Source organism: Mixophyes fleayi, chromosome 9 (genome assembly GCF_038048845.1).
Source record: "Mixophyes fleayi isolate aMixFle1 chromosome 9, aMixFle1.hap1, whole genome shotgun sequence".
Taxonomy (NCBI): Eukaryota; Metazoa; Chordata; class Amphibia; order Anura; family Limnodynastidae; genus Mixophyes; species Mixophyes fleayi.
In genome coordinates this window covers 44,378,484-44,403,638 of record NC_134410.1, presented here as the reverse complement: position 1 = coordinate 44,403,638, position 25,155 = coordinate 44,378,484, and the positions used below count along the sequence as shown (strand labels likewise).

The 25,155-nt window shown below is 40.5% G+C and overlaps 1 protein-coding gene across 2 annotated transcripts in view; it reads right to left on the bottom strand.

The window, feature by feature from the left end:
• MAMLD1 (mastermind like domain containing 1) overlaps positions 1 to 2,985 on the bottom strand; it is a 148,275-nt gene extending 145,290 nt beyond the window's left edge. For both annotated transcript variants that reach the window (XM_075184246.1, XM_075184247.1), the window contains exon 1: positions 2,715 to 2,985. In XM_075184246.1, the coding sequence (XP_075040347.1) occupies positions 2,715 to 2,768 (54 nt within the window). In that variant the 5' untranslated portion in view covers positions 2,769 to 2,985. The remainder of the gene's footprint in view (positions 1 to 2,714) is intronic.
• Between the last annotated feature and the right edge of the window lie 22,170 nt (positions 2,986 to 25,155).

The window sequence follows — 25,155 nt, the reverse complement described above, 5'->3', positions numbered from 1 at the left end:
GTGGTAAATTTAACCCGGCTTTCTGCTCGCAGCAAAAAGCCGGCGTTGAAACTACCGTAATAACGGTATTTAAGCGCATTATTGCCGTAATAACAGTAATAAACCGCAGGCCGCTTTACTTTTTACAATATTGCGGCCAATTGAATCCCCCCCTCATGTCCACCTCTGCCTAAAACACCCACCTGCTAATCAAGATGACTTGTACAAGTCTTATCTAGAAGACTGTAAAAGATTAGCCATAAATAAGGCCAACACAAGGATAAAGGGTATGGGGACCCAGATGTGTCCGATGGGGGTCATCCCAAGTCATAGATGGGACCTGCTACCATTCCATGACATGCTGGGTGATGTAGCTTAAGAAACAGATGGAAAGATGTTGACTTACTATCAGTGGTGTCATGCTGGGTAATTGTGAGGGAGCGTACTAATCATTTTATGGAAGTGAGAATTCACAGCAAATCATCTTATTTAATTTATATTTATACAAATTGTGTGAATCAGTGAAAATCACTGAATTATCCTACAGATATGAACATGACGTAAACAATCTGTTGATAAAAATAAATTATTATTAATCATAATAATAATAATAATAATAATAATAATAATACATACTTTTATAAAATTTCCAGGTATGTTTGGCAACATGTTAACTTTATATTGTGATTACAAAAATAGTTAAACATTATTGTTAAGGTTAAAATGTTGCATTGGTTTATTAACCTTCTCTTAATTCAACAGGTAGAAAAAGTATGGATTTCATTTTTTTTATTTATTTAAAAATAATGATTGTAAGCTTCTGGGGACAGCCACTTTCTCCCATTGCTGCTTGATGTAGCTTGTTATTACATTTCAATGAAGAAAGACGGCTTTCTGCAGCATTGAATTAAGATGCTCCTTAAACAGAACATATTACTCAGTCCTTTGTACAGAGAAAGGAAAACGCTTATTAATACTGCATCACAACCTGCTGCCATGTGAGGGTATAATGTACACAATAGATTGACATGAACTGCCACTGACTTCTAGAGGACAGTCGACATGGGAATCGCTATTTTAACTCTCTGTGTGCTGGAGAATCCGATGCACACCCTTACTGGGCCACATCATTCCCCCCTCCTCAGAGCAGCAGTGAATGGGTTAATCGGCGAGTGGGTGTGGGGGGGAAATAAACCAGTTTTAAAAACATGAGCCAGCTCCAAGCTCCCACACTGTGTCTGGGGAGGCTCTGAGGGTGTTTTCCTTGCAGCTCTTCTGTCCGTGCAATGCGGTGCAGGAGTACCAACTGTTAACCCGTTCAGTAGCGGAAGAAAGGAATAATACAAGAAAGGAGCTGTTGCGAAATTAACACCTGCAGCCCTGGAAATGGGAGGCTCTGTGCAAACACACAATGATCATCCAGTAATCCCAGATAGCTCAGCACACAAACACACATTCACCCCCTGCTGGACAGGGCTCCTGAGGGCTGAGCTGTGAACGCAAAAAACCACATCAGCTTCAGCTTTGCCACTCATTGACAATACAAGTCTGCAAGGCAGGTGTCATTTTACCAAAGGGAAAGGAGGGATGGGAGGGGGGGCTGAATTTATCAAAGTCTTTAGCTTACAAAAGATAACAATAACTGGATGAGGAGTGTCTTTACTTGATGCATTAGCAAGTGCCTAATTAACCCAAATAATCAAACCCAAAAATTTAAACACAGGAAATGAATCTTATAAACACCAAGAAGAAAAAAACAAAGTATTGCAAAATGTCAGGAAGAATAGAAGATAAACCAGGCAGGTCTGCACTGCAGTTAAAAGCCTCCGCTGATCTATTCATTCATAGTGACACCCGAATGACCTCTGACCTGTACAGAATAGCAACAAATTAAGTAATTCTGGTTATTACTGTGTAATGGGAGCTGCGAGATTAATAAACTGCATGTAACACTCCCAACCCATTCAAGCACGGGAAGTGTGTGTGTGTGTGTGTGTGTGTGTGACTTTGAATGAGACTCGGTACCGCTGTACAGTGCAGCCCATATTCACAGCAGCTTAACCCCTCCAGTGCCAGGGCGCAAAACAACGCCTCCTGGCACTGCCCGCTGCATGGGTTCGCTATAATCTAAACGAGCTCCCCAATCATTAGGACATAACGCAGACCTTTCCTGCCCGCCTCTGTTTACACAGGGATATTACAGCTTTCAAGACAGAGTTTATTGGCAGATTTTAATCCTATTAGCCCCTGTGCAGTCACCATTAATCTAGGATAAATCAAACAGCATTTTACTAACCCTGGACCTGCAAAATAGAACGTTTACATTGAAGCGAAACACAAACTGGCTGCTAACACGCCGCGATCCATAGGCAAAGGGCAGCTGTCCTTGTTCTCTGATAGCGATTATATAAAGGTTATACATACAGCATCTGTGTCACTTCAATAGAACCGCTCCTCTTCCATATATTGAATTCAGACAAACCACACAGTAAATGCGCATTATGCCTTTGTATTTACCGATAAGACTTTTACATGCTGGATGACATTGCTGATGTATTCAACACTGTAACACACACACAGATCAACAGCACATTGTCACCCCCAGGACTGCAAGTAACAGGGCTGACACTTTGTGGTCCGATTCAGAGCCCAAAAAACCCTGAGGCTTTCATGTGGGATCCTCAGATAAAGGAGAGGTACAGCACGGTTCTGTATGTCACTACTGTGTTACTTACTGGTATATAGGGCTCCATACGTGGTGCTTCTATGCGCTGGGAAACCAGCAGCATTTTGGACTCGAGATCCACCAGATATTACATCCACTTTGGTGTATTGGTAAAACTCCAAAATAAAAAAATATTCAATCAGAAAAAAATAGTAGGTATTGCAGTATGGATATGTAAATGTATATATTTCCCTTTTAGACTCCAGACAAAAGCATCCCAGTGAAGCAGTTGGCTAATGATTCACCCAGTGCCTGTCTAAGACTGCTCACTACATTTCCATCAGCCCACAGTTCCCCACTTCAAGGAGGAGTCTCTGGGCTTTAAATTACTGATAGGACATTTACAACTGCTGTGTCACCAAGGGAGGTGGAGACAGATCTAGAGTCACTCAATCTTAAAGGGGAAACAAGCGTTCACTTACACTGCTCATTCCTGACAATTAGATCCTAGTGTGGGAACGTGACGGACAGTCGGCTTTTTCAGTAGGGGGCTGCTGTGCCAAGCCCCCCTTCCTAGGTGTTGAATCATGAGACGTTCAGCTCACTGTAGACTATTTATAAATTAATAATAGAATAAGAGCAGCGCTAGCAATGACAGCAATTACAAAAGAATAGCAACATAATGCATGTAAATTGTAAAATCACAAGTCAAGGCATCCTTTTGTGTTGGCAACATAATTTTGCTGAAATATGTTTGCTGTATATAAACAACCTATAATAGATGGATTAACTCTACCACTAATAATACACATTTAATTAGTTAAAATTAAATACATAAATACATGAGAGTAAATATTTTATAAAAAGTATTATAATCAAGTATTTTATTTATAGGATCATACTTAATATCATTTACAGGGATACTCTGATGCTGCGTTGGGGATGATTAGTGATTGTCTCTATGGATCTTGGAGCACTACAATCCCCATCATGTCAATCCACTGAATTTGATTTTAACATATATTTTTTTAACATTTTAAATACTCTTCTTCTATGTCAACATATAATGCCTGCAGACTAAGGGGTATATTTAACAATAGCCACTTTTTTTGGCACTATCATTTTCCTTCCTTATCGCCTTATCCGGGGACTAGGAGCTTCTTAAATAGGCCCCTAGGATTATTTTGTAAGAATTACATTTAACATGCAGAAAATAAGGAATTGTACTATGTAGATGTTTAGTATATAAAATTGGGGACAGTAGACCACCAGGGACCCCAGATACAGCCTAAATTTCAATCCCTATATTTCCCCTACACACCCTTATATTCCATCCCCCCTAGTTCCCACTCATTTAGCAAACTCATAATCTATGCAAAGCATATTTACATACATTGGGGCATATTTATTAAAGACCGCATTTTTAACACAATCTCTTTCAATCCTTATCACAAAGATAAGGATTGAAAAATTTTGTGTATTTATTAAAAAAACTTCAACAGGAACAGCAGTCACGAAAAACTGCTGTTCCTGCAAATACAATTATGCTATCTATTCTATGGTCACTATCGTAAAGTGGCCATAATGACCAATAGTGACCAGAGGGGAGAGCAGTAAGATGCGGTGAGGGATCCGAAGATCCCTCTACCGCAATGCTCTCCCCATACAGCAGACCTGAAATATGACCTATACGGTAATGTACGCCAGCTGGAGCTGGCGAACATTACCGTATGTGTAATTGCATTTTCGCAACTTATTAAATTGTGGCATATAGCAATTCCCATAGACATCTATGGGGACTGCTATGTTTTTTTTTTTTTAAAAAAAGCACTGTTAATAAATGTGCACATTATTTAAATGTGCGTCGGTCCCATTTTCAGGGGAATTTAACGCCAAAATGCAATAATAAATAGGCCCCAAGTACAAACAGCCAAGTAATGGTCTTCACCTAGAATAGTGTTATATGTGTTAACTCTGATATATTATTAATTTTTCTATTGTTTAATATGTACAAATGGTTGTATAAGCACTGTCACTCACTAAAAAAAATAATCTGAAAATTTAAATAAAGTATTAAATACAATAGACATTTCCAGGGACAGAAATTTTCAGACACAAGTCTTAAAACCTTGCACAGTCCCTGTAAATTAGGGACATTTGGCAAGCATGTTAAATGTCACTAATAAACAAACATCACGGTTATGATAAATACTACAGCAGGCATATACAATAGTTAGTAAAAAGAATAACCTTTTATTTACAAAATGTCAATATGTTCAATAGCTCTGTACAGCGCAAACAGGCCGTGTGACAGAGCAAATATATGTTCACTTCACAATTTATAATTTATGAGATGGATACGGATACATTAACCCCAATTAAATTTAAACATACACTTTAATATGACCTCTGCAAGACTTTAAAAAATACAATAACTTCAAAACAATGATACTGTACACTTAAAGCACGTTTATTGGCTAGTCATGAACTAATGCAGGGTACACACTACAGAAATTTCGACCAACTTTTTATGCAGAGTGATTTTACATGCGATCGATGATCCGATCGCTCGGTCCATGGACTGCATACACACTAGCCTTGTTTAGGACGATAAAGGGAAGAGCGGACGTCCCTTTAGCGACTTTTTACAGCCATGTTGTCGTGAGCAATGACTGTAATTTCGTACTCACTGTTGTGGATTGGTCGGAAGTTTATACACACTACACAGCGGAAATGAGATTGGACCGAAAATATTAAACGGTACGACCAACCAAATGAGGCGATAATCGTCCATTTGGGCAGACTTTCGACCATGGTGTCTCTGCACACACTGACCCGACTTTTGAACGAGCGGTCGTATGTCGGCTGTTTGAGCCGATTATTGGATGAAAACAGTGTAGTGTGTACCCAGCTTAACTGTTCTAAGTGATGGATTTAACTAGGGAGCTTTACAAATGAGGCGGCCCAATTTGTGAATACATCTTTTGTTGACAGTCCCATTTAAACATAAAGCAATAACAGATAATCAATTAAGTAAATAATTCAAATTATTATTTTTTTATCTGGAGTTGGGGTGGTTGTGGGACACATAACTCAATTTTAACTCCAAGGTTTTATTTACTATAATAGGTGTAAACTTGCACAGTTTAGCAGTCCACCAATCCACCAACAATAGCTTTCAACAGTCTAGTTCAAAGTACACATGTCAAATCAAGTGCACTGGTTACTATGGGTTAAAGGTGTTTTCTCCTTAATTGTGCGTAAATCCCCAAAATGTTACTGAAATACATTTCCCATGACACCCAAGAAGCTATCACAGAGAGTGTAGTTCAGAAGCAGATGTAGTATTAGCAGGAGAGGTCTTGGAACCTGTCACCCAGAGTCAAAGTACATGATCTTCCAGGTGAATTGGACAATGAACGTATTTCTGTTTTAGGGGAAGTGCACCCACTCTTTCTCCACCTTTCTTTGGAAATACAGAATGCTGTAGTATTCATCACTGGATCCCCACCATTGTCAATGATTCATCACTATCTGGTAAGACGGGTGACTTGGCACAATCAATAGAGTACAGTCCCGTCAGGCTCTCTTGAGCCTTCATGACGGATGTTGTAGGCATCAACACTTGGAGAATTCAGTATTTGGGGCTGCTTCTTACGAATGCAAGGGGCAAGATTCCCATTGTTACCTAATAACTGGTAAATCAATAGTATAAACACAAAATGAAATGTTTTTGATCTACAATCATTTCGCCTGTAAGAATTGCGTATGTGAATGTGCTTTAACATCTGCTTCTGCACCTATCTTGCCACTTTGTATATGACGGGAATTTCTGACATTTTTAGGGACCACAATTTGCAGTTGTGATTTGTAGCACAAGCAGCCAGCTCTGCATCAGACCCATAGGGGGGTATTTAATTGTTCGGCTTGACGGACGAAAAACTCACGCTCTAAAACTATTACCGTTAATACGGTAATTACTCGCTGAATGCTGCAAGCTGAAATTCAGCGAGTAAATTACCGTATGAACGGTTTTTAAGCGCAATTTTACCGTATTAACGGTAATAGTTTTAGAGCGTGAGTTTTTCGCCCGTCAAGCCGAACAATTGAATACCCCCCATAGATTTTTAAGGGTCTGAAAAAGACTAGATACTAGGGTTGGGGTTTCTCAACTCTCTTTAGGTAGCAAAAACTGAGTTTTGAGGACATAAGGTGAACTAATTACATTGATTACTCCAGCAATTATCTCACAAAGAAAATCTTCAAAACAGTACCTGTCATGATAACTTTATTGACAGGGTTATCTCCATTACAGGAGCCTTTTTTTGACAGTGCTTAAACAACTGGGTATTCTAAACATGACATGGGCAATTGCTCAGACAGGACAACCAGTCAGCAAAATACTATCATGCAAAGGGCAGTCACAGAAGTCTCAAAAGTGACAACTCCTGAATTAGTAATGCTTTTCTCTAAAGTCATGTGTAAAGTGCCATTTTGGCAAAGGGGGTGCAATCTGCATAATGGGGAGCATTACAAGCGTACCGTTGGAATACAATTTGTTAATTGATGTGTTCAATAACCTCCTTGCTCTTTCTCCCACATTACAAACATCACCTTCACATCATCTTTAAGATCTCCCCGACCCCAGTAGACCTGGCGTCTGTGACCAGCTTTCTCTTTTCTCTGCTAGGAATGTGTTGCTGAATCCTGCTGTACATGTGCTTATTATCACACAAAGGAGTTGAATAGCTGTAGTTCTGGGAATCCTCAGTACAGGGGTGATTGTGTATTACATACAAAAGAGACCAGACGTCTTATTGGAAATCTACGAAACTACTGCATACTACAGCTTCTCGTGAAGTATCATCTTTCACCATAATTCACAATAAACATCCAAACACAACACACAATTGCAACATACAAATTGCATATTTACCAGTCTGACACAGTTTCCATAACTATAAGTCCTATATAACCTGGCTCTCCTTTACTGCTAGACCACAGCATGGATTGTAGGCCTATAATTATGTTCTTGATTGAAGGAGGCAATAAGCCTAACCATTTGGAAATGACAAAACCTATTGACACAAAGGTTAATGAGTAAAGCAGCAAAGCTATTTCATGGTTCTTGAACTACTCTTCCCTCTCCATGGGCATGGGATACAAGATGACCCAACTTTACCTAAGTACTGGGTTTAAAGATTTGTTCCTGGAGATGTCCCTGTATTCAATATTGACCAGTTACACAGTACAACTTCTCATTGTATATATTAAATGCTATCTGTTCCTAGCCTGTGGACACAATAAGATGATACTTATTGAATAAGACTTTATAATGCAAAACCTTACATTATAACCAGGTTCTATAAACATATTATGGCGGGGATGCAGTGCACCGTGGTCCAGCTAAGTCTAAAAAGTACCATGTCCGCTTATACCCATAAATAACATTAGAGGATATTTTTGTGAAACAGAAAAAGAAAAAATAAAGCATTGTGTGTTTGTTTGTTTGTTAAATTGATCATGTTGTGCAGGTGAAGATGAGCCTTTATGGCAGCTAGTTTTGTAATTTCTTAACCAATAGGCCTAAAACCACTTTATGTGTGGACCCAAATGGATTCTCCACTTCACATTGATCACAGTACAATTAGGCTGGCACAAGGTTTTTGAATGCGGCCCATAAAGTAGGACTTGGGATTGGAGAGCATCTGATAATCATCATCATCATCATTTCATCAACATTTATTTATATATAGTGCCTGCAAGTGCTTTACAATTGGGGACAAACACAGCAATAGACAATACTGGTTAATTGTTACAATCAAGTAAGAACTATGTCAATCCCAGTTGGCACTAGCAGACCAGGTGTGGAGTCTAATTAGTCTCCAGGTTTTCTTCATGAACCGCCACAAGGCAGGATGGGCTTTGCTGCTGGAAACCCGCAGGTTGCGGCCCTCTGGACTGCTTCAGGTTGTAACAAATAAGAAAAAGAGAGGTACATTGAGATGTACTCAAACAAGGACTGGTGCACGGAAGATCAGCAGCCGTGGTCCAAAACAGGCTAGGTTCGGTACACAGGCAATCAGCAATACTAGGTCAGACACGGGCAGAGTTTGGTACACCAGCAATCAGTAATACTTGGTCAGGCATGGGCAGGGTTCGGTACACAGGAGATCCAGTAACACTCGGTCAGACACAGGCAGAGTTTGGTACACCAGCAATCAGTAATACTTGGTCAGGCATGGGCAGGGTTCGGTACACAGGAGATCCAGTAATACTCGGTCAGACACAGGCAGGGTTCGGTACACAGGAGATCCAGTAATACTTGGTCAGACACAGGCAGGGTTCGGTACACAGGAGATCCACAGGATAGATGCACAAGGAGTAGCACAGGGAGTCAGTAACTCGGCAAACTAGTTGCACTGACACTGTACAAGTGTCAGTACCAGCGTTATATAGGTTAAGACATTTAAAAAAAGACCGCCAGACAGTGTGGTCATGTGACCCGCCACCCGGAAGTGCCGTGCGCAGCTTGTAGAGGACATCGCTGGAGTGAGCATGAAGTAAGACTTTTACATTAATACAGACAGACAGAGAGGTTAGGGCGTCCTGCTTGCAAGCTTATAATCTATAGAGTTTGGGTTTTAGTGACAATTTTCTTAGTTAAGCATTTTTTTTATTAACTAAAATTATGAAAAAAATTAAAATCAGAAAGAGTGAGGTGTACTCTAGTAGAGTAAAATAGTGGCTTATTGATCTGGGGCTAGAGAAAGTATAGTGCTAATCTGCATGTATAAGTGATAACTCATCACTATTTATGTAATTGTAACAATTGTGTTCTCTACTAACTGCATTCTCCATTTAAAGTATGAGAAGTATATTCCTCACTTGCATACAGTAAACATGAGTATTTATTTAAGTTATTTATTCAGTGCCTTTCTTTAGGCATCCTCACCACACCTTTTGTGCCTGAAAACAGCACAATAGACCTGTAACAAGTCATGAAGAATACAGCATTTCATAATCACTTGGGAAGATTAACACATGCACTTCCACAGACTGTCATGCTTTGTATTATTATTATTATGTTCTGTTCTAGCTAGCTTATCCTTTACTGATGTCATTTTTGTGGCTTTTGTGATTTGACAAGCACAGTATAGATTTCTACAGCAATTTAAATTCTACAGTGACCAATACAACAAAATGGAACTGGAACTTACATAAATTATTTAATCATAGGGGAGGGGTTTATAATATAAGGATTGATATCATTCATTAAATATGGCTTACTTAAATACTAAAACTAATAATTTAGGTGGACCTAGGTTGTGAGGGCATTACATAAGAACTTTCTGACTATGTTTGTAAATGTGGACTTTACCGTTTGTATCACTATCACACTTATGCAGGCAATTTTTAAAGGGTCAATCAGAAGGCAGGAGGAGCACTGACATATAAAGTGGCTGTGATACTGAGCACTGAGTGCTTCTCTCTTTTTCTCCCTGCACATCATTCTGGTGAGTTGGAAGAGAGACAGAGAGCAGTAAAGAAAGTTAAAAAGAAAACAAACTGCTGGATTATTTCCTGGGTCTCTGTGGCCCCAGGACTGATGTAAAAATCCTGGGTCTGTCCCAGGAAGTTCAAATAGTTCAGGTATGATAGAGTAAAAAATATATATTATATATTTTATATGGCAAGTATATTTAATACAAAATGATCTAATATATGAGCATGTTTTGTGATACCAGAAAGCAATAAAGACACTGTGTGTATATTATATATATATATATATATATATATATATATATATATATATATATTGTCGAAGTCAGCAAATTGGATAGTCATTTCAATTAATATAGAGCAAACTTGATTGTCTTTGTCTGAAATTATGTGTAGCGCACGCTACGGCGTGGAAGGGCGTGTCCAGCCGCAACACGTGGCAATAACAGTTTTTACACTTTTGTATACATTTGCACAAACACCCACATTTGTAAATAGTACACATTAGTCGTATTTGCACCACATAGTTATTTATGTTAAAATATAGTAGTGTTTATGTGTAATATTATAAGTTATATGCATATTAGTGATACATATGGTTCAGGTTTAAGGAAATGTGTCATGTCTGATATCATATTAATCCCCTTTACATCAGCAGCTGTCCGGTGCATTCGGCGAAGAGATCGCACATTGCATACTCTAGTTATGTTAGGGAATAAACCTTTAATATGAGGCTGATTGTAAAATGCTAATGGACTGGTTGTAATTGGAGTTATGGCGGGAAGAACAGAGCACATCACCTGGAGAGATGACCCCCACCTTTGGATTCCTTAGATTAAACCAGCCTATGATCTACAATCCCCTGGACCTTCCTTAAACTTGGACCAATAGAAGCAAGCCACACCATCTGCATTGTTTTACTGTATTTCTGTTTGCATATAAGCATGAGCTTTTCATCCAGAGACCAGATATCTTGTCCACAGACTTCAGGATTGAATGACTGTTCGCTGGATCCAGAGCGCCTGCGATAAGTAACGGCTGTACTTATTATTATTTCGCTTGAATTATTCTACTACTTTTTGAGAATAAATATTTGTGCGTTGGAAACACAAATCGAGATTCGACAATCGTTATTGGATAGCGACAAAACGTGTATAGCAATTTATATATATATGGCGGCTCAACTAGACTTGGGGCAGACATAGGATTGGGGCTCAATGGAAGTTCCACTGTAACATTTGATGGCCTGTCCCAGCCTGGTTGTACTTCTATGTCCATCGGCAAACCGAGAGGGGGTTCCCTAGTGCCTGGAAACCCCCTCCAATCCTGGGGCACTGTATAATTCAGGTGGCTGGACCCTGCTCCTGCTTCACGCGGCTCTGCTTGAAAAGGGAAAGCTGCGTGCACCTAACAGTAGTGCACGCAGCATTGCCCGTGTATATTATGGGGATAGGAAGAGTTGAAGAGCAGCCAAGCACTGTCTAAAATTATAGCCACGCCCTCATGCCCACTGGGGCGTGGTGTGGAAACCCCCCTCTACAACCGCTGCATTTGCCCCCGATGTCATTAGCAAGAGCAGCTATTATCTTCATATTGTTTTGATCACCACCATTACAATTAGAGTAGACATCAAATAATGGCAATCATGTAATATACTAATATTGGCATGCTAAAATAGGCATGGTACTACTGACATCCCATTTTTATATACATTTAGGGACATATGCAATTAGGTTTCCGGTCCGCGGTAACGAGAGTTAGCGCGGAACCTACGCATTATTGACAGTAATACGGTATAACAATAACGCGGATTTTCCTACGCAACCCTATGGGGTGCGCACGAAAATCCACGTTATTGTGGTACCGTGGATTGACTTCGCGACCCGTTCTGGCGCGTTCCTGCGAACCGGAAACCTGATTGAATATGCCCCTTAGGGTGTCCTATATATCTATTATTCTGATGACATTTACCATGACTCATTACTATTTTCTGATTCAACAGTATATTATAAATTAGCTGAATATCATGATAGCCATCTATCTATCTATCTATCTATCTAGTCTATTATAAGCCTCAAGATTTATGTATCAGATAACTAAATAAAGCAGTCTGTTCTGTCTGGCTAGTAAGATTTAAATAGCTATATAACATAAAGTGAGTGAAAGGGAGAACAGGGAACTTGCAAACTCACTTTGTGTTGGGTAGACATGAAGGTAAAGTTACAATGTCAAAGTGTGGGCATCAGAAAATTCATGTCTATTACAAAGCGATAAATATCTATTATTTTGACTACTTTTCCAAGGTCATTTACTAAACTGCAAACGCTTCAAAACATTGCTTGTAAAGCAAAAAAATACAGAACTAGTTTCACCTTTAAAACAGCACCACTCTTTGTGCATCGTCCTTTATGTATATACACCAGTGTTGGACAGAGTGGCTCTGAGGTCTCCATGGGCTTAACTACAATCCAGAGCAATGAGCTACCAGCCCCTAGACTGTAAATGGTTAACCACATGACTGCTCCTAGTTTGAAGATCACAGTAGCAACCCTAAGCCACTAATCCTTTGGCAGTATTAGAATAAACTTGTTTAAAGGGATAACACTCCAGTGCAAAGTAACCCCAGTACCAATAATTGTGCTTTTGATGCACTGCTGTATGCTAAATAACTAAACTAAAGCCAGCTTACTTAACTACCAAAACATCTACTTAAAAATAATACAAAAAATTAAATATATAAATATATATATATATATATATATATAAAAATATATATATATATATATATATATATATATACAAGTTAACCCGTGCATGATACTCATGCATTTTTTTGTCAAATAATGTCAGTATAACAAATTTCAGGTCATTCGGATGAGCCCTTTCTGAGAAAATAGTTTTTTCCACAGACACACACACACTAACACACGCCGCTACACATGCAGGGGCGGATCTAGAAAATGTTTGTTCCACGGGGGATGTTAGGGCGGGGCGATTTAGGCCCCGCCCCTTTCCGACTTCTGAGGCTGCCGGGGGCTGCACAGTATGTGCAGGTCCGCTCGGCAGTGACAGGCAGGGACAGTGTGCTGCCCGGCTGCTCTGATTGTGTTTAAAACACAAAACATACTGTGCAGCCGTCAGCAGCAAACCCCTGCTAGGGGGGGGGCGATTGCCCTGATCGCACCCCCCTGGATCTGCCACTGTACACATGTGAAATGTAAAATTACCTCACGAAAATGAGTTTGACCCCTCAACTCGTCAATAATGTCAGTATACCAAATTTCAGCCCTTTTTGAGGGTTTTTTTCCACACACACACTAAGAATTTAGTAGGTCAGTTAACCCGTGCATGATACTCATGCATTCTAGTCAAATCAAGCTACTTAAGGTGTTAAAAACTCCCCACTGTCACCCCCTGGCAACCACTCCCAACTGTCACTTCTCCTTCAAGAAATATATAGGTCAGTGTATAACTCTGCCCAGCAGGTGGCGCTGCAGCTTGGTTTTTTTTTTCCCACACACAGACAGACTAACACACGCCACTAGACATTTATATTATAGATGATTCATGTTGTAACGCAACTTACAAGAAAGTTGCTTTTTAAAAAGAGCATGCAACTAGAACATGGTTCCGGTCGAATCCAAGATACGTTTCGATTTGAATCTGGTTGAAAGTAGGCCCTGCCTAAAGAGCAGAGCCGTAACTTCAAATTTTAGCGCCTGGGGCGAGATTCAGTAATGCCGCCCTCCTAGCCCTCAAATTAACCTAAAATATTCATAAATTGCACCCCCCCCCTGGTCGCCCCTATCGCATAGCCCTAGTTACGGCTCTGCTAAAGAGTACTTGCTTTATGTAGACACACATAACACACTGCCATATATGCGCGTACATATGTACAATAAAAGTGTACTTCAGAAAACATAAATATTTTATGTTATCAAAAATTAAAATAACAACTGTTAACAGTATAACTATTTATATAAATATTTATTTTCAAGTTTAAAATATTTTTTTAACATTTTTTTTAATATTACTTACATAAATAAAGAATATTTCAATGCCCATATACATACATTTTTATAGTGTATCTTAGTTGTATACATTTGTTATCTGATAGCTACTGACATATGTGAAATTCTTAAATCAAATGCTATGTTGTGTCAGTCTAACACCTCATGCTATTGCCAGATGGTCCACCCAGAACATGTCAAGATGTACTCTTACTCTCCACTCTCAAGAGACACCTCTATAGGCTAGTACTGCAACTACGTTTACAGAATACTAAGGAAATATGGTGCACTGTGCAAAAGTGTAAATGTCAAGTCAAAAGTCCAACCATTCTTTCCATTAAATTAAACTTTGTTCTTTTTCTCCTAAAAGACTGCTCGGTTTTGCCTCATTAGTTTATTAAAATACTGCTCGGTGAGAGGACATGAATAGTGGCATAATTACATGGGCACTTTTGTGTGTTTGAAGCTCTTCTGTTTTTACATTTGACAATGTGTGCCTAGAAATGCTAGAAAATGTACCCCATCAAAAATACAAAGCGAACCCCAATCTCAGACCTGGGGGGGGGGGGGGTATATATTTGCTAAACTGCGGGTTTGAAAAATGTAAATGTTACCTATAGCAACCAATAAAATTTTAGCTGTTATTTTGTAGAATGTACTAAATAAATGATAACTAGAAGCTGATTGGTTGCTATAGGCAACATCTCCACTTTTTCAAACCCTCAGTTTAGTAAATATACCTCTTGGTGTGAAATCCAAATTCTTTGGCTGAGCACCCTTTCACACATCAAGAAACACCCCTAAAAATGTACCTTTGTCATCCATTTATCTAATTTAATCATCTCTTCCCAAAAAACTAAATGTTTTCTTTGCACTGCTCCATAAAACTGAGCACCTGCATCCTTGTTCCACCAGGTATCTCCCATCAGGCCTATGATACCATCTGCACCTCTGCCAGTGCCTCCACCTTACGCCACTGAAATCTTGTTGCATCTGCGCCAATCAAGGTGCACAGTGCCAAAAACGCTTATACTTTACTTCACACATTAATGAGGTCGACATTTTCAGCTGCAGACAGGCAGTCTGTTCTGAAAGAGCTGGGATCAATCAGTTTTGCTAATTAAGACACAGGGAAAGACAGTAAATGAGGAGGGAGCTGAGTCAATGGGCTTTTGCGGACCTAGCCACTAGACTTTTAATCAGGGTTTTAGAAATGAGGCAGTGGCTTACTGTTTCTTACTTTCTTACTTGCACTTACTTCCTATTACTTTGCTCCTCAGTAAAAGCTATTTTTGAGTTTTACACACACAAATATATATATATATATATATATATATATAAAATATATATATATATATACATATATATATATATTGTGGCAAGAGTCCGCTACTGCTGAAGCACACGCAAACAACTTCTTCCTTTTTATGTAGTTGTATTGTCAGGATGGTAAATGTTTTGACACCGTACAGATTTCACAGCAATTCTTTGAGACCCTAAACGCTAGCTAGACATAACTCAGCTCTCTCAAAACCAGCCAGCTTCCCCAGAGTTGGTCTCAGTGCACAAATGATATAAACAAGCTTTTATACCTGATACTCCTTCCCCAGCCTTAGCTTGATGGACAGGTGACACACCTACCTTCTCTTTAAAAGGAAACGCCCATCCCTGGCTCTGTTTGCACTAACAGACACACCCTGTCTGTTTGCTGAGAGGAAGGATTTCAAATCATGTAAGTTTAACCAAATTTAAACTATTGCTTTTCATACATAAGTCTTTGCATTCAATCTAGGTGCATTACTGCACAAATGTTTTACTCTACTTCCCTGCTTTCTCTGCATATTGCCAGCTAAATGCCTCCTTTTGTTACATATCCCTCCCCCTAGCGTCTCCAAGCAGGGAGAAGCGGACTTCGCGAGGAGCGCATATTTTCGTGACAATGCATCTGCATTTTTGTGTAGAATCCCAGGTCTATGTTCTACTGAGAACTTGAAAGGTTGCAGTGCCAAGAACCAGCGGGTTACTTTGGCATTTACCTCCGGTTGTTCTACATCCATCTCAATGGTGCATGGTCTGTTATTAAGGTGAACTCTCTGCCTTGGAGATAATAGCGCAGAGCTTCTGTAGCCCATTTTATGGCGAGACATTCTTTCTCCACAGTGGCATATTTTTGTTCCCTTGGAAGCAACTTACGGCTTAGGTACAGGACAGGATTTTCTACTCCATTCTTCTCCTGGGACAAGACTGCACCTAAGCCAACACCAGAAGCATCAGTTTGGAGGAAGAACCTCCGGGTAAAATCCGGTGCTTGTAGAACTGGGGAGGAACAAAGAGCTAAGTGAAGATCAGACCAGGCGGTTTCTGCAAAATCAGACCAGGTTAATCTATCTGGACAACTTTTTTTTAACATGTCCGTAAGTGGAGCAGCTCTAGTGGCGAAGTGGCTTACAAACCGCCTGTAGTAACCTACTAAGCCTAAAAAGGTTCTTAACTGCGACTTTTTCTCTGGTCTTGCCCAAGTTTTGACTGCCTCCACTTTGTCTAGCTGGGGTTTTACATGCCCTCGACCAACAACGTACCCCAAATATTTGGCTTCTCTCATGGCTATGGCACATTTCTCTGGGTTAGCTGTTAGCCCTGCTGACCTTAATGAAGCTAAGACCGCCTCAACTTTGGCTAAATGTGATCCCCAGTCTGGGGTATAAATCACTATATCATCCAAGTAAGCGGCTGCATAAGCTGTGTGAGGTCGTAGCAATTTATTCATGGCCCTTTGGAAGGTGGCAGGTGCTCCATGCAACCCAAAGGGTAGGACTTTATATTGATAGAGACCATCAGGGGTGGAAAATGCAGTCTTTGGCTTGGCCGTGGAAGTCAGGGGAACTTGCCAATAACCCTTTGTTAGATCAAGGGTTGTCAAATAATTGCTACCAGCAAGATTTTCCACTAGTTCATCCTAATGTGGCATTGGATAGGCATCAAACTGCAACATACTGTTTAGGCGCCTAAAGTCATTGCAGAACCTAATTGTCCCATTGGGTTTCGGGACAAGCACAATGGGACTATTCCACTCGCTAGTGGACTCTTCAATCACATCTAACTGGAGCATCTTCTCGATCTCCTTTCTCACGTCCACCCGTCTGGCTTCTGGAATACAATACGGCTTCTGCTTTGCAATGACTCCTGGCGCAGTGACAATGTCGTGTTCGATTAAGGTAGTGCGCCCAGGAATGGAAGAGAAGACATCCCTGTTCCGGCAAATCATTTCTTCAGTCTGTTGCCTCTGCTGAATGGACAAAGCCGGCTCTATGGGCACTTCAGACTTTTCAATGGCAGTACTCACTATCTGAGGAGAGGTTTCCTCATCATGCCTGAGCCTCTTTTACATGTTGCTGCACAATGGGCCCTATCTTTCATAGCCTCTCATACATTTGGGACACAAATTGTACCAGATTTGGCTCCCTGGGACCTTGCTGCTCCCATCCTTCTTTTAACATATCCAAGATACCCCTGGGCTGTCTCCCAAACAATAACTCAAAGGGACTAAACCCTGTTGAAGCTTGAGGTACCTCACGGATGGCAAACATCAAATAGGGAATAAGAGTGTCCCAATCTTTTTTCTCTTGAGCCACTGCTTTCCTGAGCATGTGCTTTAATGTGCGGTTAAAGCGTTCCACCAAGCCATCTGTTTGTGGATGGTATACAGAGGTGTGAAGCGCCATAACCCCTAGCAACTGGCACATGTCCTTCATCAGTTTAGACATGAATGGAGTACCCTGATGTGTGAGAATTTCTTTGGGTATTCCCAAGCGTGTAAACATCAATACAAGTTATGGTGCTGGACTTTATGTTTCGTAGGGGAATTGCCTCTGGATACCTGGTTGCGTGGTCAAGCACCACAAGGTCCATAGCTATCCCTTAGATTGTTCGCTCCTTTGAGCAGGGTCATCTCTCCTCCTGTTTTCACCACTTTTAACTCTGCTCTCCAGCTACCTTGCCCTCCTCCTCTAGGACCTTCTCCCCGGTCCCTCTTGCTCCCTCCTCTCTACTCTGGGGGTTTCCCTGCCATCCATGCCCTCTTGGGCTCCGTCGTATGCGGGACCTTCCCCTCTCCCCTCCCCTGCCCCTCTAGCTGTGCTTTGAGCTCACTGAGTTACTGTGCGTTTTGTTTACTGTATCGTGCTGTCTCACCTTTGTATTGTAATCTTGTTTGTCCCTGTACGGCGCTACGGATACCTAGTGGCGCCCTATAAATAAAAATTAATAATAATAATAATAATAATATCCGTTCAAAGGGAACTTGTACTATTGATATTGGAATGAGAGGTGCCCTGTACATAGGTTTGGGACAGGTTCTCTGACAAATGGGACAGGACCGGCAATACTTTTTCACTGCCATGTGTACATCGGGCCAGTAAAACCTAAGCAGAACTCGTTCCCGTGTTTTATCCTCCCCTAGGTGTCCCCCACAGACATGTGTGTGTGCTGCTTTTAACACTAGGGATACATGGACCTGAGGTACCATTAATTGTTCTACTTTTTCCCCCTGTACATTAGCAACTCTATACAGGAAATTATTTTTAACAATAAAATATGGTATACCTTCTGCAGGCTGGGCGGCTTTCGCTACCCCATTTACCTCAGTCACACTTTTAAAGGCATGTTCCAAAGTGGCATCATTAAGTTGGTCTTGAGCAAAGTCCTGCAGAGGGAACAAAATTGGTATCCTCACTGACGGGCGGGGTGGGCTCATCTGCGACATCACCGACCAATGCTAGTTTGGACTGTCCATGTTTCCCGGCAGGTGGATGCTTTTGTGGAACTCCTGCTGTGACTCCCAGGATGGCACTCCAGTTTGGCGGTTCCCAAAGATCGATGTCCAGATGTTGTGGATTCTTAGGCGGTTCCTTTAGGACCGGGCTTCCGACCGTTGCATCAGTTTCCGGCATGTCCGGCCGGATCCGCTCACCGAGGACATCATTAAACAGTGGGAAGTCTCGCCCCAAAATGAGTGGATATTAGGTGCTATGGCAGCTACCACCATAACAGTTTTGTCTTTGAGTGTGACTAGTAATATTGTTCTTTCATACTCCTCTGTTGTGCCATGTACGCAAAGAACCTTCACCTTGGGCAACCGAGAAGTTATGGTTTCGGGTAAGGCAGAGTTGGAAACCAATGAGAGTTCACTCCCCGAGTCAACCAAGGCCAGAACAAGGTTTTGGTTGATTAGCACAGTCACCCGGAACAAACAAGGACTTCCTGATGTGGGACTCATGGTAAAACAGCTTGGAAATGCAGGCCCAATATGTGCCAGGGAACAGTCCATGGGTTCCTGTAGTTTAGGACACTCTGCCTTAAAGTGGTCTGGCTCACCACATTTAAAACACTTCAGATTAGACAGCTTTGCACCTGGCCCTCTGTCCGTAGCAGTTTTGCCATTGGGCCCTGTAGCAAGGATTGTCAAACCTGGCTTTTGGCATGGCAGCAGCTTTGGCACAAATGCAGGTTCTTTAGTCATTTGCTGTAGTGCACAAAACCTTTCTACCACGGTGGCAATCTCTTCATAAGTTTGTGGGTCTGATTGCAGAACCCACCTTTGCAAATCACGGTTCAGCCCCCGGATGCAGTGATCTATCACCAGAACTTCAATAATCCGAGAAGGCGAATTCTCCTCACCCTGCAGCCATTTCTTTAAAATTTTAGAAAGCTCAGCCACTTGCGCTCTGACCGGTTTTTCTTTATCATAGTGCCATTGGTGATAGCGCTGGGCTCGGCCTGGCCCGGAAACTCCAATGCGAGCCAATATCTCAGACTTTAGGCACAAATAATCAGAGGCCCGTTCCTCATCTAGATCCATATAAGCTCGCTGAGCTTCACCAGTCAGATATGGCGCCAGTCTCTCAGCCCAATCTTTAGGAGGCCATTTTGCCCTTTTTGCAAGTCTCTCAAAGGACACCAGATATGCTTCTATGTCATCACCTGGCAACATTTTCTGGAGAACAGGACCAGGTGGTTCATTTCTGTCATGCCTCACCTGGCTTAACTCTTCCCTTAAGAGCCTTGTGTTTTCCACCTGTGCCTCGGCAACTCGTAGCATCTGAGCTTGCTGCTGTTGCTGCGCAGTGGCCACATTCATGAGGGTTCTCAGTACTTCCTCCATGTTGACGTCTGCGCGGGTTGGGTAGCGGAATCTTGCTTCCCAGAGTATCCCACTACTGACACCACTTGTGGCAAGAGCCCGCTACTGCTGAAGCACACGCGAACAACTTCTTCCTTTTTATGTAGTTTTATTGTCAGGATGGTAAATGTTTTGACACCGTACAGATTTCACAGCAATTCTTTGAGACCCTAATCGCTAGCTAGACATAGCTCAGCTCTCTCAAGACCAGCCAGCTTCTCCAGCATTGGTCTCAGTGCACAAATGATATAAACAAGCTTTTATACCTGATACTCCTCCCCCAGCCTTAGCTTGATGGACAGGTGACACACCCACCTTCTCTTTAAAAGGAAACGCCCATCCCTGGCTCTGTTTGCACTAACAGACACACCCTGTCTGTTTGCTGAGAGGAAGGATTTCAAATCATGTAAGTTTAACCAAACTTAAACTATTGCTTTTCATACATAAGTCTTTACATTTAATCTAGGTGCATTACTGCACAAATGTTTTACTCTACTTCCCTGCTTTCTCTGTATATTGCCAGCTAAATGCCTCCTTTTGTTACAATATATATATATATATATATATATATATATATATATATATACACAGTGGTCAAAGTAGGCAGGTATACGGTGGTATTCCATATCATCACTCCTCCCATTTTCCATAGTGACACTTCTAAAATTCCACTTCAACCACTGTATATAGTTAAGTTCTCATTAAGTCTGTAGGTACCACCGCTCCCTCACAGATGTTATGTGAGGTTATACTATAAGGCATGATAGCCCAGTCTGAATTGGTCTATTTGTGAGAAACTGTTTTTGTGAAGTTCTGTAAAGTTGTTAGCTAAGCCTGAACAGCCAGATGCCTATTAATGTATTTGCTGCTGTATCTGTGTTTATTTTGCGCCTATTGTCGTGCCCCTCATGCTGCTGTGCGTTTCTATACTTCTGACAATAAAAGGCACAAGCGTGGAACTAGCTTCTCTCTTCGTCATTGGTTCCACAGTGATTTGATAGTTACGCATATCATGAAGCACTGAAACATACAGTGATACATAAAGAGAATATGATTATAATATACTTATCGTTGAACATGTAAGCTATACAAAACTTTTGGAAGCAACAAGCAGTATATAGGCTTTAAGGACCTAGATAATGAATCCAAAAAAGTACACTAAAAATGGCCACTAGTGCAGCAAAACTTGCAGCTGTTATCATCAATTGGCTAAATTTCATATCTTGTGTGAGTCCCAAAACAACCCGGATGCAATATAATCATCCTATAGAAATGGAGAGAATCATCCTTGGGCATGGTGTTAAATGTGATTGGAAGATGACTATACTCTGTCTGTATGGGTGTGGTCATCTTCCGACCACAGCAAACCACAATAAAACCTGAAATAATCTGGTCGATCAGTGCGAGACCAAAACAGTCAATTTCTATTTGATTTGGTGACACATATTTTGCCAAATTTAGCTAAGATTAAATTGCATGATTTTCATGTTGAGCTGGAAAGTCGTCCTGTGTTGCCAATTTTAGTAGATACAGTGGCTGTTTGTATTAGACAGCTATTGTACTCACCTCCAAATAATTATTGTGTAATTATTGTGATTGCTTAGTAGCACCTACTACCTATCTACAGTGTTGGCCAGTAGGCAACATAGGGAAAACATATGTTCAAAAGCGAGTTTACTAGTAGTCCTCTTGACCAAAAGTAATGTACCCCTTCAGACCTCTTCCTAATGATTCTGACATCAAAATGCAGAGTAACTCCTCTTTGATTAATGACTTCTCACTAGGCAACCATTGGTAAAATGTCTGCCTATGCTGTGTGAAAATTTTGCCTGCGCTCATTGTTGGCGATAATGTGTACTGAGTTGGAGAAGAAATTGACTCCTTTCAGCAAGTTTAAATCATGGTCATGTGATCATGTTGCCTTTCAGGGAAAGGCTTAGAATGCACACAGACATTCAAACATAAAACATCTGAACTGCATTGGGAAGCATAAATCACAAAAGCATGCATTCTACTAAATGTATTGTCATTCGGATGTGCATCTAACAACCCCAAAACACTGCACAAGATCATGTAGGCATGACTGAAAACCATTGCTTCTAATGATGTGTTTAAATTTATCATTGCTAAAAATTGTCAGTCACAAAGAAACTTCTGTGTGTCTGAGATTTTACACGTATGATGGGGTGGGCAGAACGTAATTAGTGAGAAACAGGCTATGGTTCTCCACATGTGTAATCTTTAGACTAAAGTAAACTGATGTGTTCACTTAATTTTATGATTAAGTTTCTTTTTTTTAAGTTAGAGCCAAGGCTTAGCTGGTTTGGCATATATTATGTGTAATGTGCTCAGCTTAAATTGTCTGGGATACTTCATTCAATGGGGTTCTACCATAAAAATGAGGGTAAATCTGACGTCACCTAGCATTATTCTAAAATATTGTGATAGAATAAATCTGGGACTGGTCCAAATTTAAAAAATGCTCCACATGTATTTTACATATAATTAAGTTTAACTAGTCATCTTTTGATTTTTACATAGTTATTAGGTTGGAAATGTATATAAAGCCCTTGTAGTAGAACTGTTAATCCATATTTTGTTGATTCACAACAATGCAAATAAAATCGTTAAAAACATTTCCAATTTTATTAAGGATGAATGACAAATTCCTTCCTAAGTGAGGAATTGGGTTACAACCTGGATTTTTTTCACATATAGGGAGACTTTGCACTTACTACTCCCCTCAGACTACCACATTGGTTAGGTTCCATATTTCTTTTGTGTGGTGCAGCTGTCACCCAAATCTTACTTGCAATGAGACTGCTCTAGGAGAGGTTACATAATGCCTCCAGCTGTGACACAGTGGTTAAAGTGAGACAAGGATTGTTAATGGTTGGCTGTGGTTCTTATCCAATCTGGAAATGTCTCTTGTTTAAACCACTGTGTCCAACCCTAGAGGAAAACCTCTATGCTTTGGACATTAGTTGTAGGCTGAGCTGTTCGGTTACTGATATGCTCTGAAGACATTTATTGTGCAGAGTAAATTAGAGGATTGGTGTTGCGTGACATGGTGTTAGTATAAGAGGGGCACAGACACTTAGCTCAGAGCACTGCTGAACTGATCCATGCACATTACAAATAAGAGATTCACCTAAAAACGGAGGCTGATACTTTTCAATAAATGGGAACTACTCATTTCATTCATATAATGTGTGTTAAATATGATTTTTTGTTAAGGCCTCATAAGGCCTTTGTTCAGCCATTTTAACTCGCATAGATATATTATTTGCTAAAAGAGGTTATTCATTTTTCTACAGAAATGCAGTTTTGCAAGATGTAAGACCACGGCCTTGAGGTTAAGCTGACATAGAGAACTCCTGTAAGAATGTAGCAAGATTTGTGAACAATAGGTGTTTTCATTTTCAGCTTGTAGTGTGGGAGTTGTGCCTATGACTTTGGATATGGCAGACAGGAGATAAACCTCCAGCTCCCCTTGGGATAAGAATAATTGGCACATCTGTACTGAGAAGGGGGAGAAAGGTAACCACCTCATTAATACGTGAGATAGTTAATACGCAGCGAATCCCACAGACTATTGTATGCTTATGATTCATATATTCAGAAGGCTATATAGAGACTTGTATCTTGATATAAATAGACAGAGAATATTCCTTGTACACAGAACTTGGTCTGTGTCTATTCTCTCCAGCTGATTGAAGATCTTCCAGATATACTTGACACCATAAGACAAACTCAGATCTAACAACTTGGAGGTCCCACCGAGATTTGCTGTCCAGCAGACTACAAGATAGACAACAGAGGTTTCCCAGGACATTGAACACCAACATCCGCGGTCAGTAGATTTTCTACTTGTTGGTCTTCCTATTCTGGGTCACCTCATGTCTGTCTGAGGCAGCTGACACGCAAATTTGTGAATCTCAAGTATCATCTGATTAAAATAATACAGTACTAACCCAATTTGTTTACTGTGATTGTATTGTTAATTAGATTTTTGAAAGAGGAGTGAATTTTGAGTGCATGTGTTTGTGCCTATTATATTATGTATAAAGGATAAAAGTAACATAAGACCTTGATCAAAGAAGCACATAGTGGAATAGAGGGAATTAAGAGAGTTACAGTTTTGAACATTGGATGAACATTTTGGACACCATCCCCAGAGATATATCAAAGAAGGGAGATTATGTAATCTGCACAAAGTTTAGAAGAATTCCAAAGACCTTCACCACAGATACTGTCAAAGAAGCTATTTTGCACAGAGATCCAGTGCAAGGAGTCCACTACAAGGACAACCCACATAAACTACATAAGAGTCCTGATTTGGACTCAACAGAATACTGTCAATATAGGAAATAAAGATAGTAAACAGATAAATGTCAGTAGCTTCCCCATAGATATGATGCACAAATATTTTAGGAAATGGGGGAGTAGAAGGTCTCCAGGGAATTTTTCAAGAAAGGAGGGATAGCCAAAGAAGGAATTGATATGTGTGGATGGAGAAACGAGGGTGTTACAAGTGGTAATGTGACAAGAACAAAAGGGGTATTGAGACCAAACACCAAGAGATTGTTTGAGGTGGCACAGGAAAGTTAAGAGATCTGGAAAGTCGCAATATATGTGGATATGCTAGATGCATCAGAAGCTGAATGATGAATGATGAATCAACTGTTCAAAAACTGATCCAAATGAAATGATATAATGACTAAAATAATGAATCAAGTAGCTACAAATCTCTCTCCCCCTATCCGTACAGTGTGAAGGAAATCTTCAAGAAGGACTCTGTTTTTTGTTATATGACAATG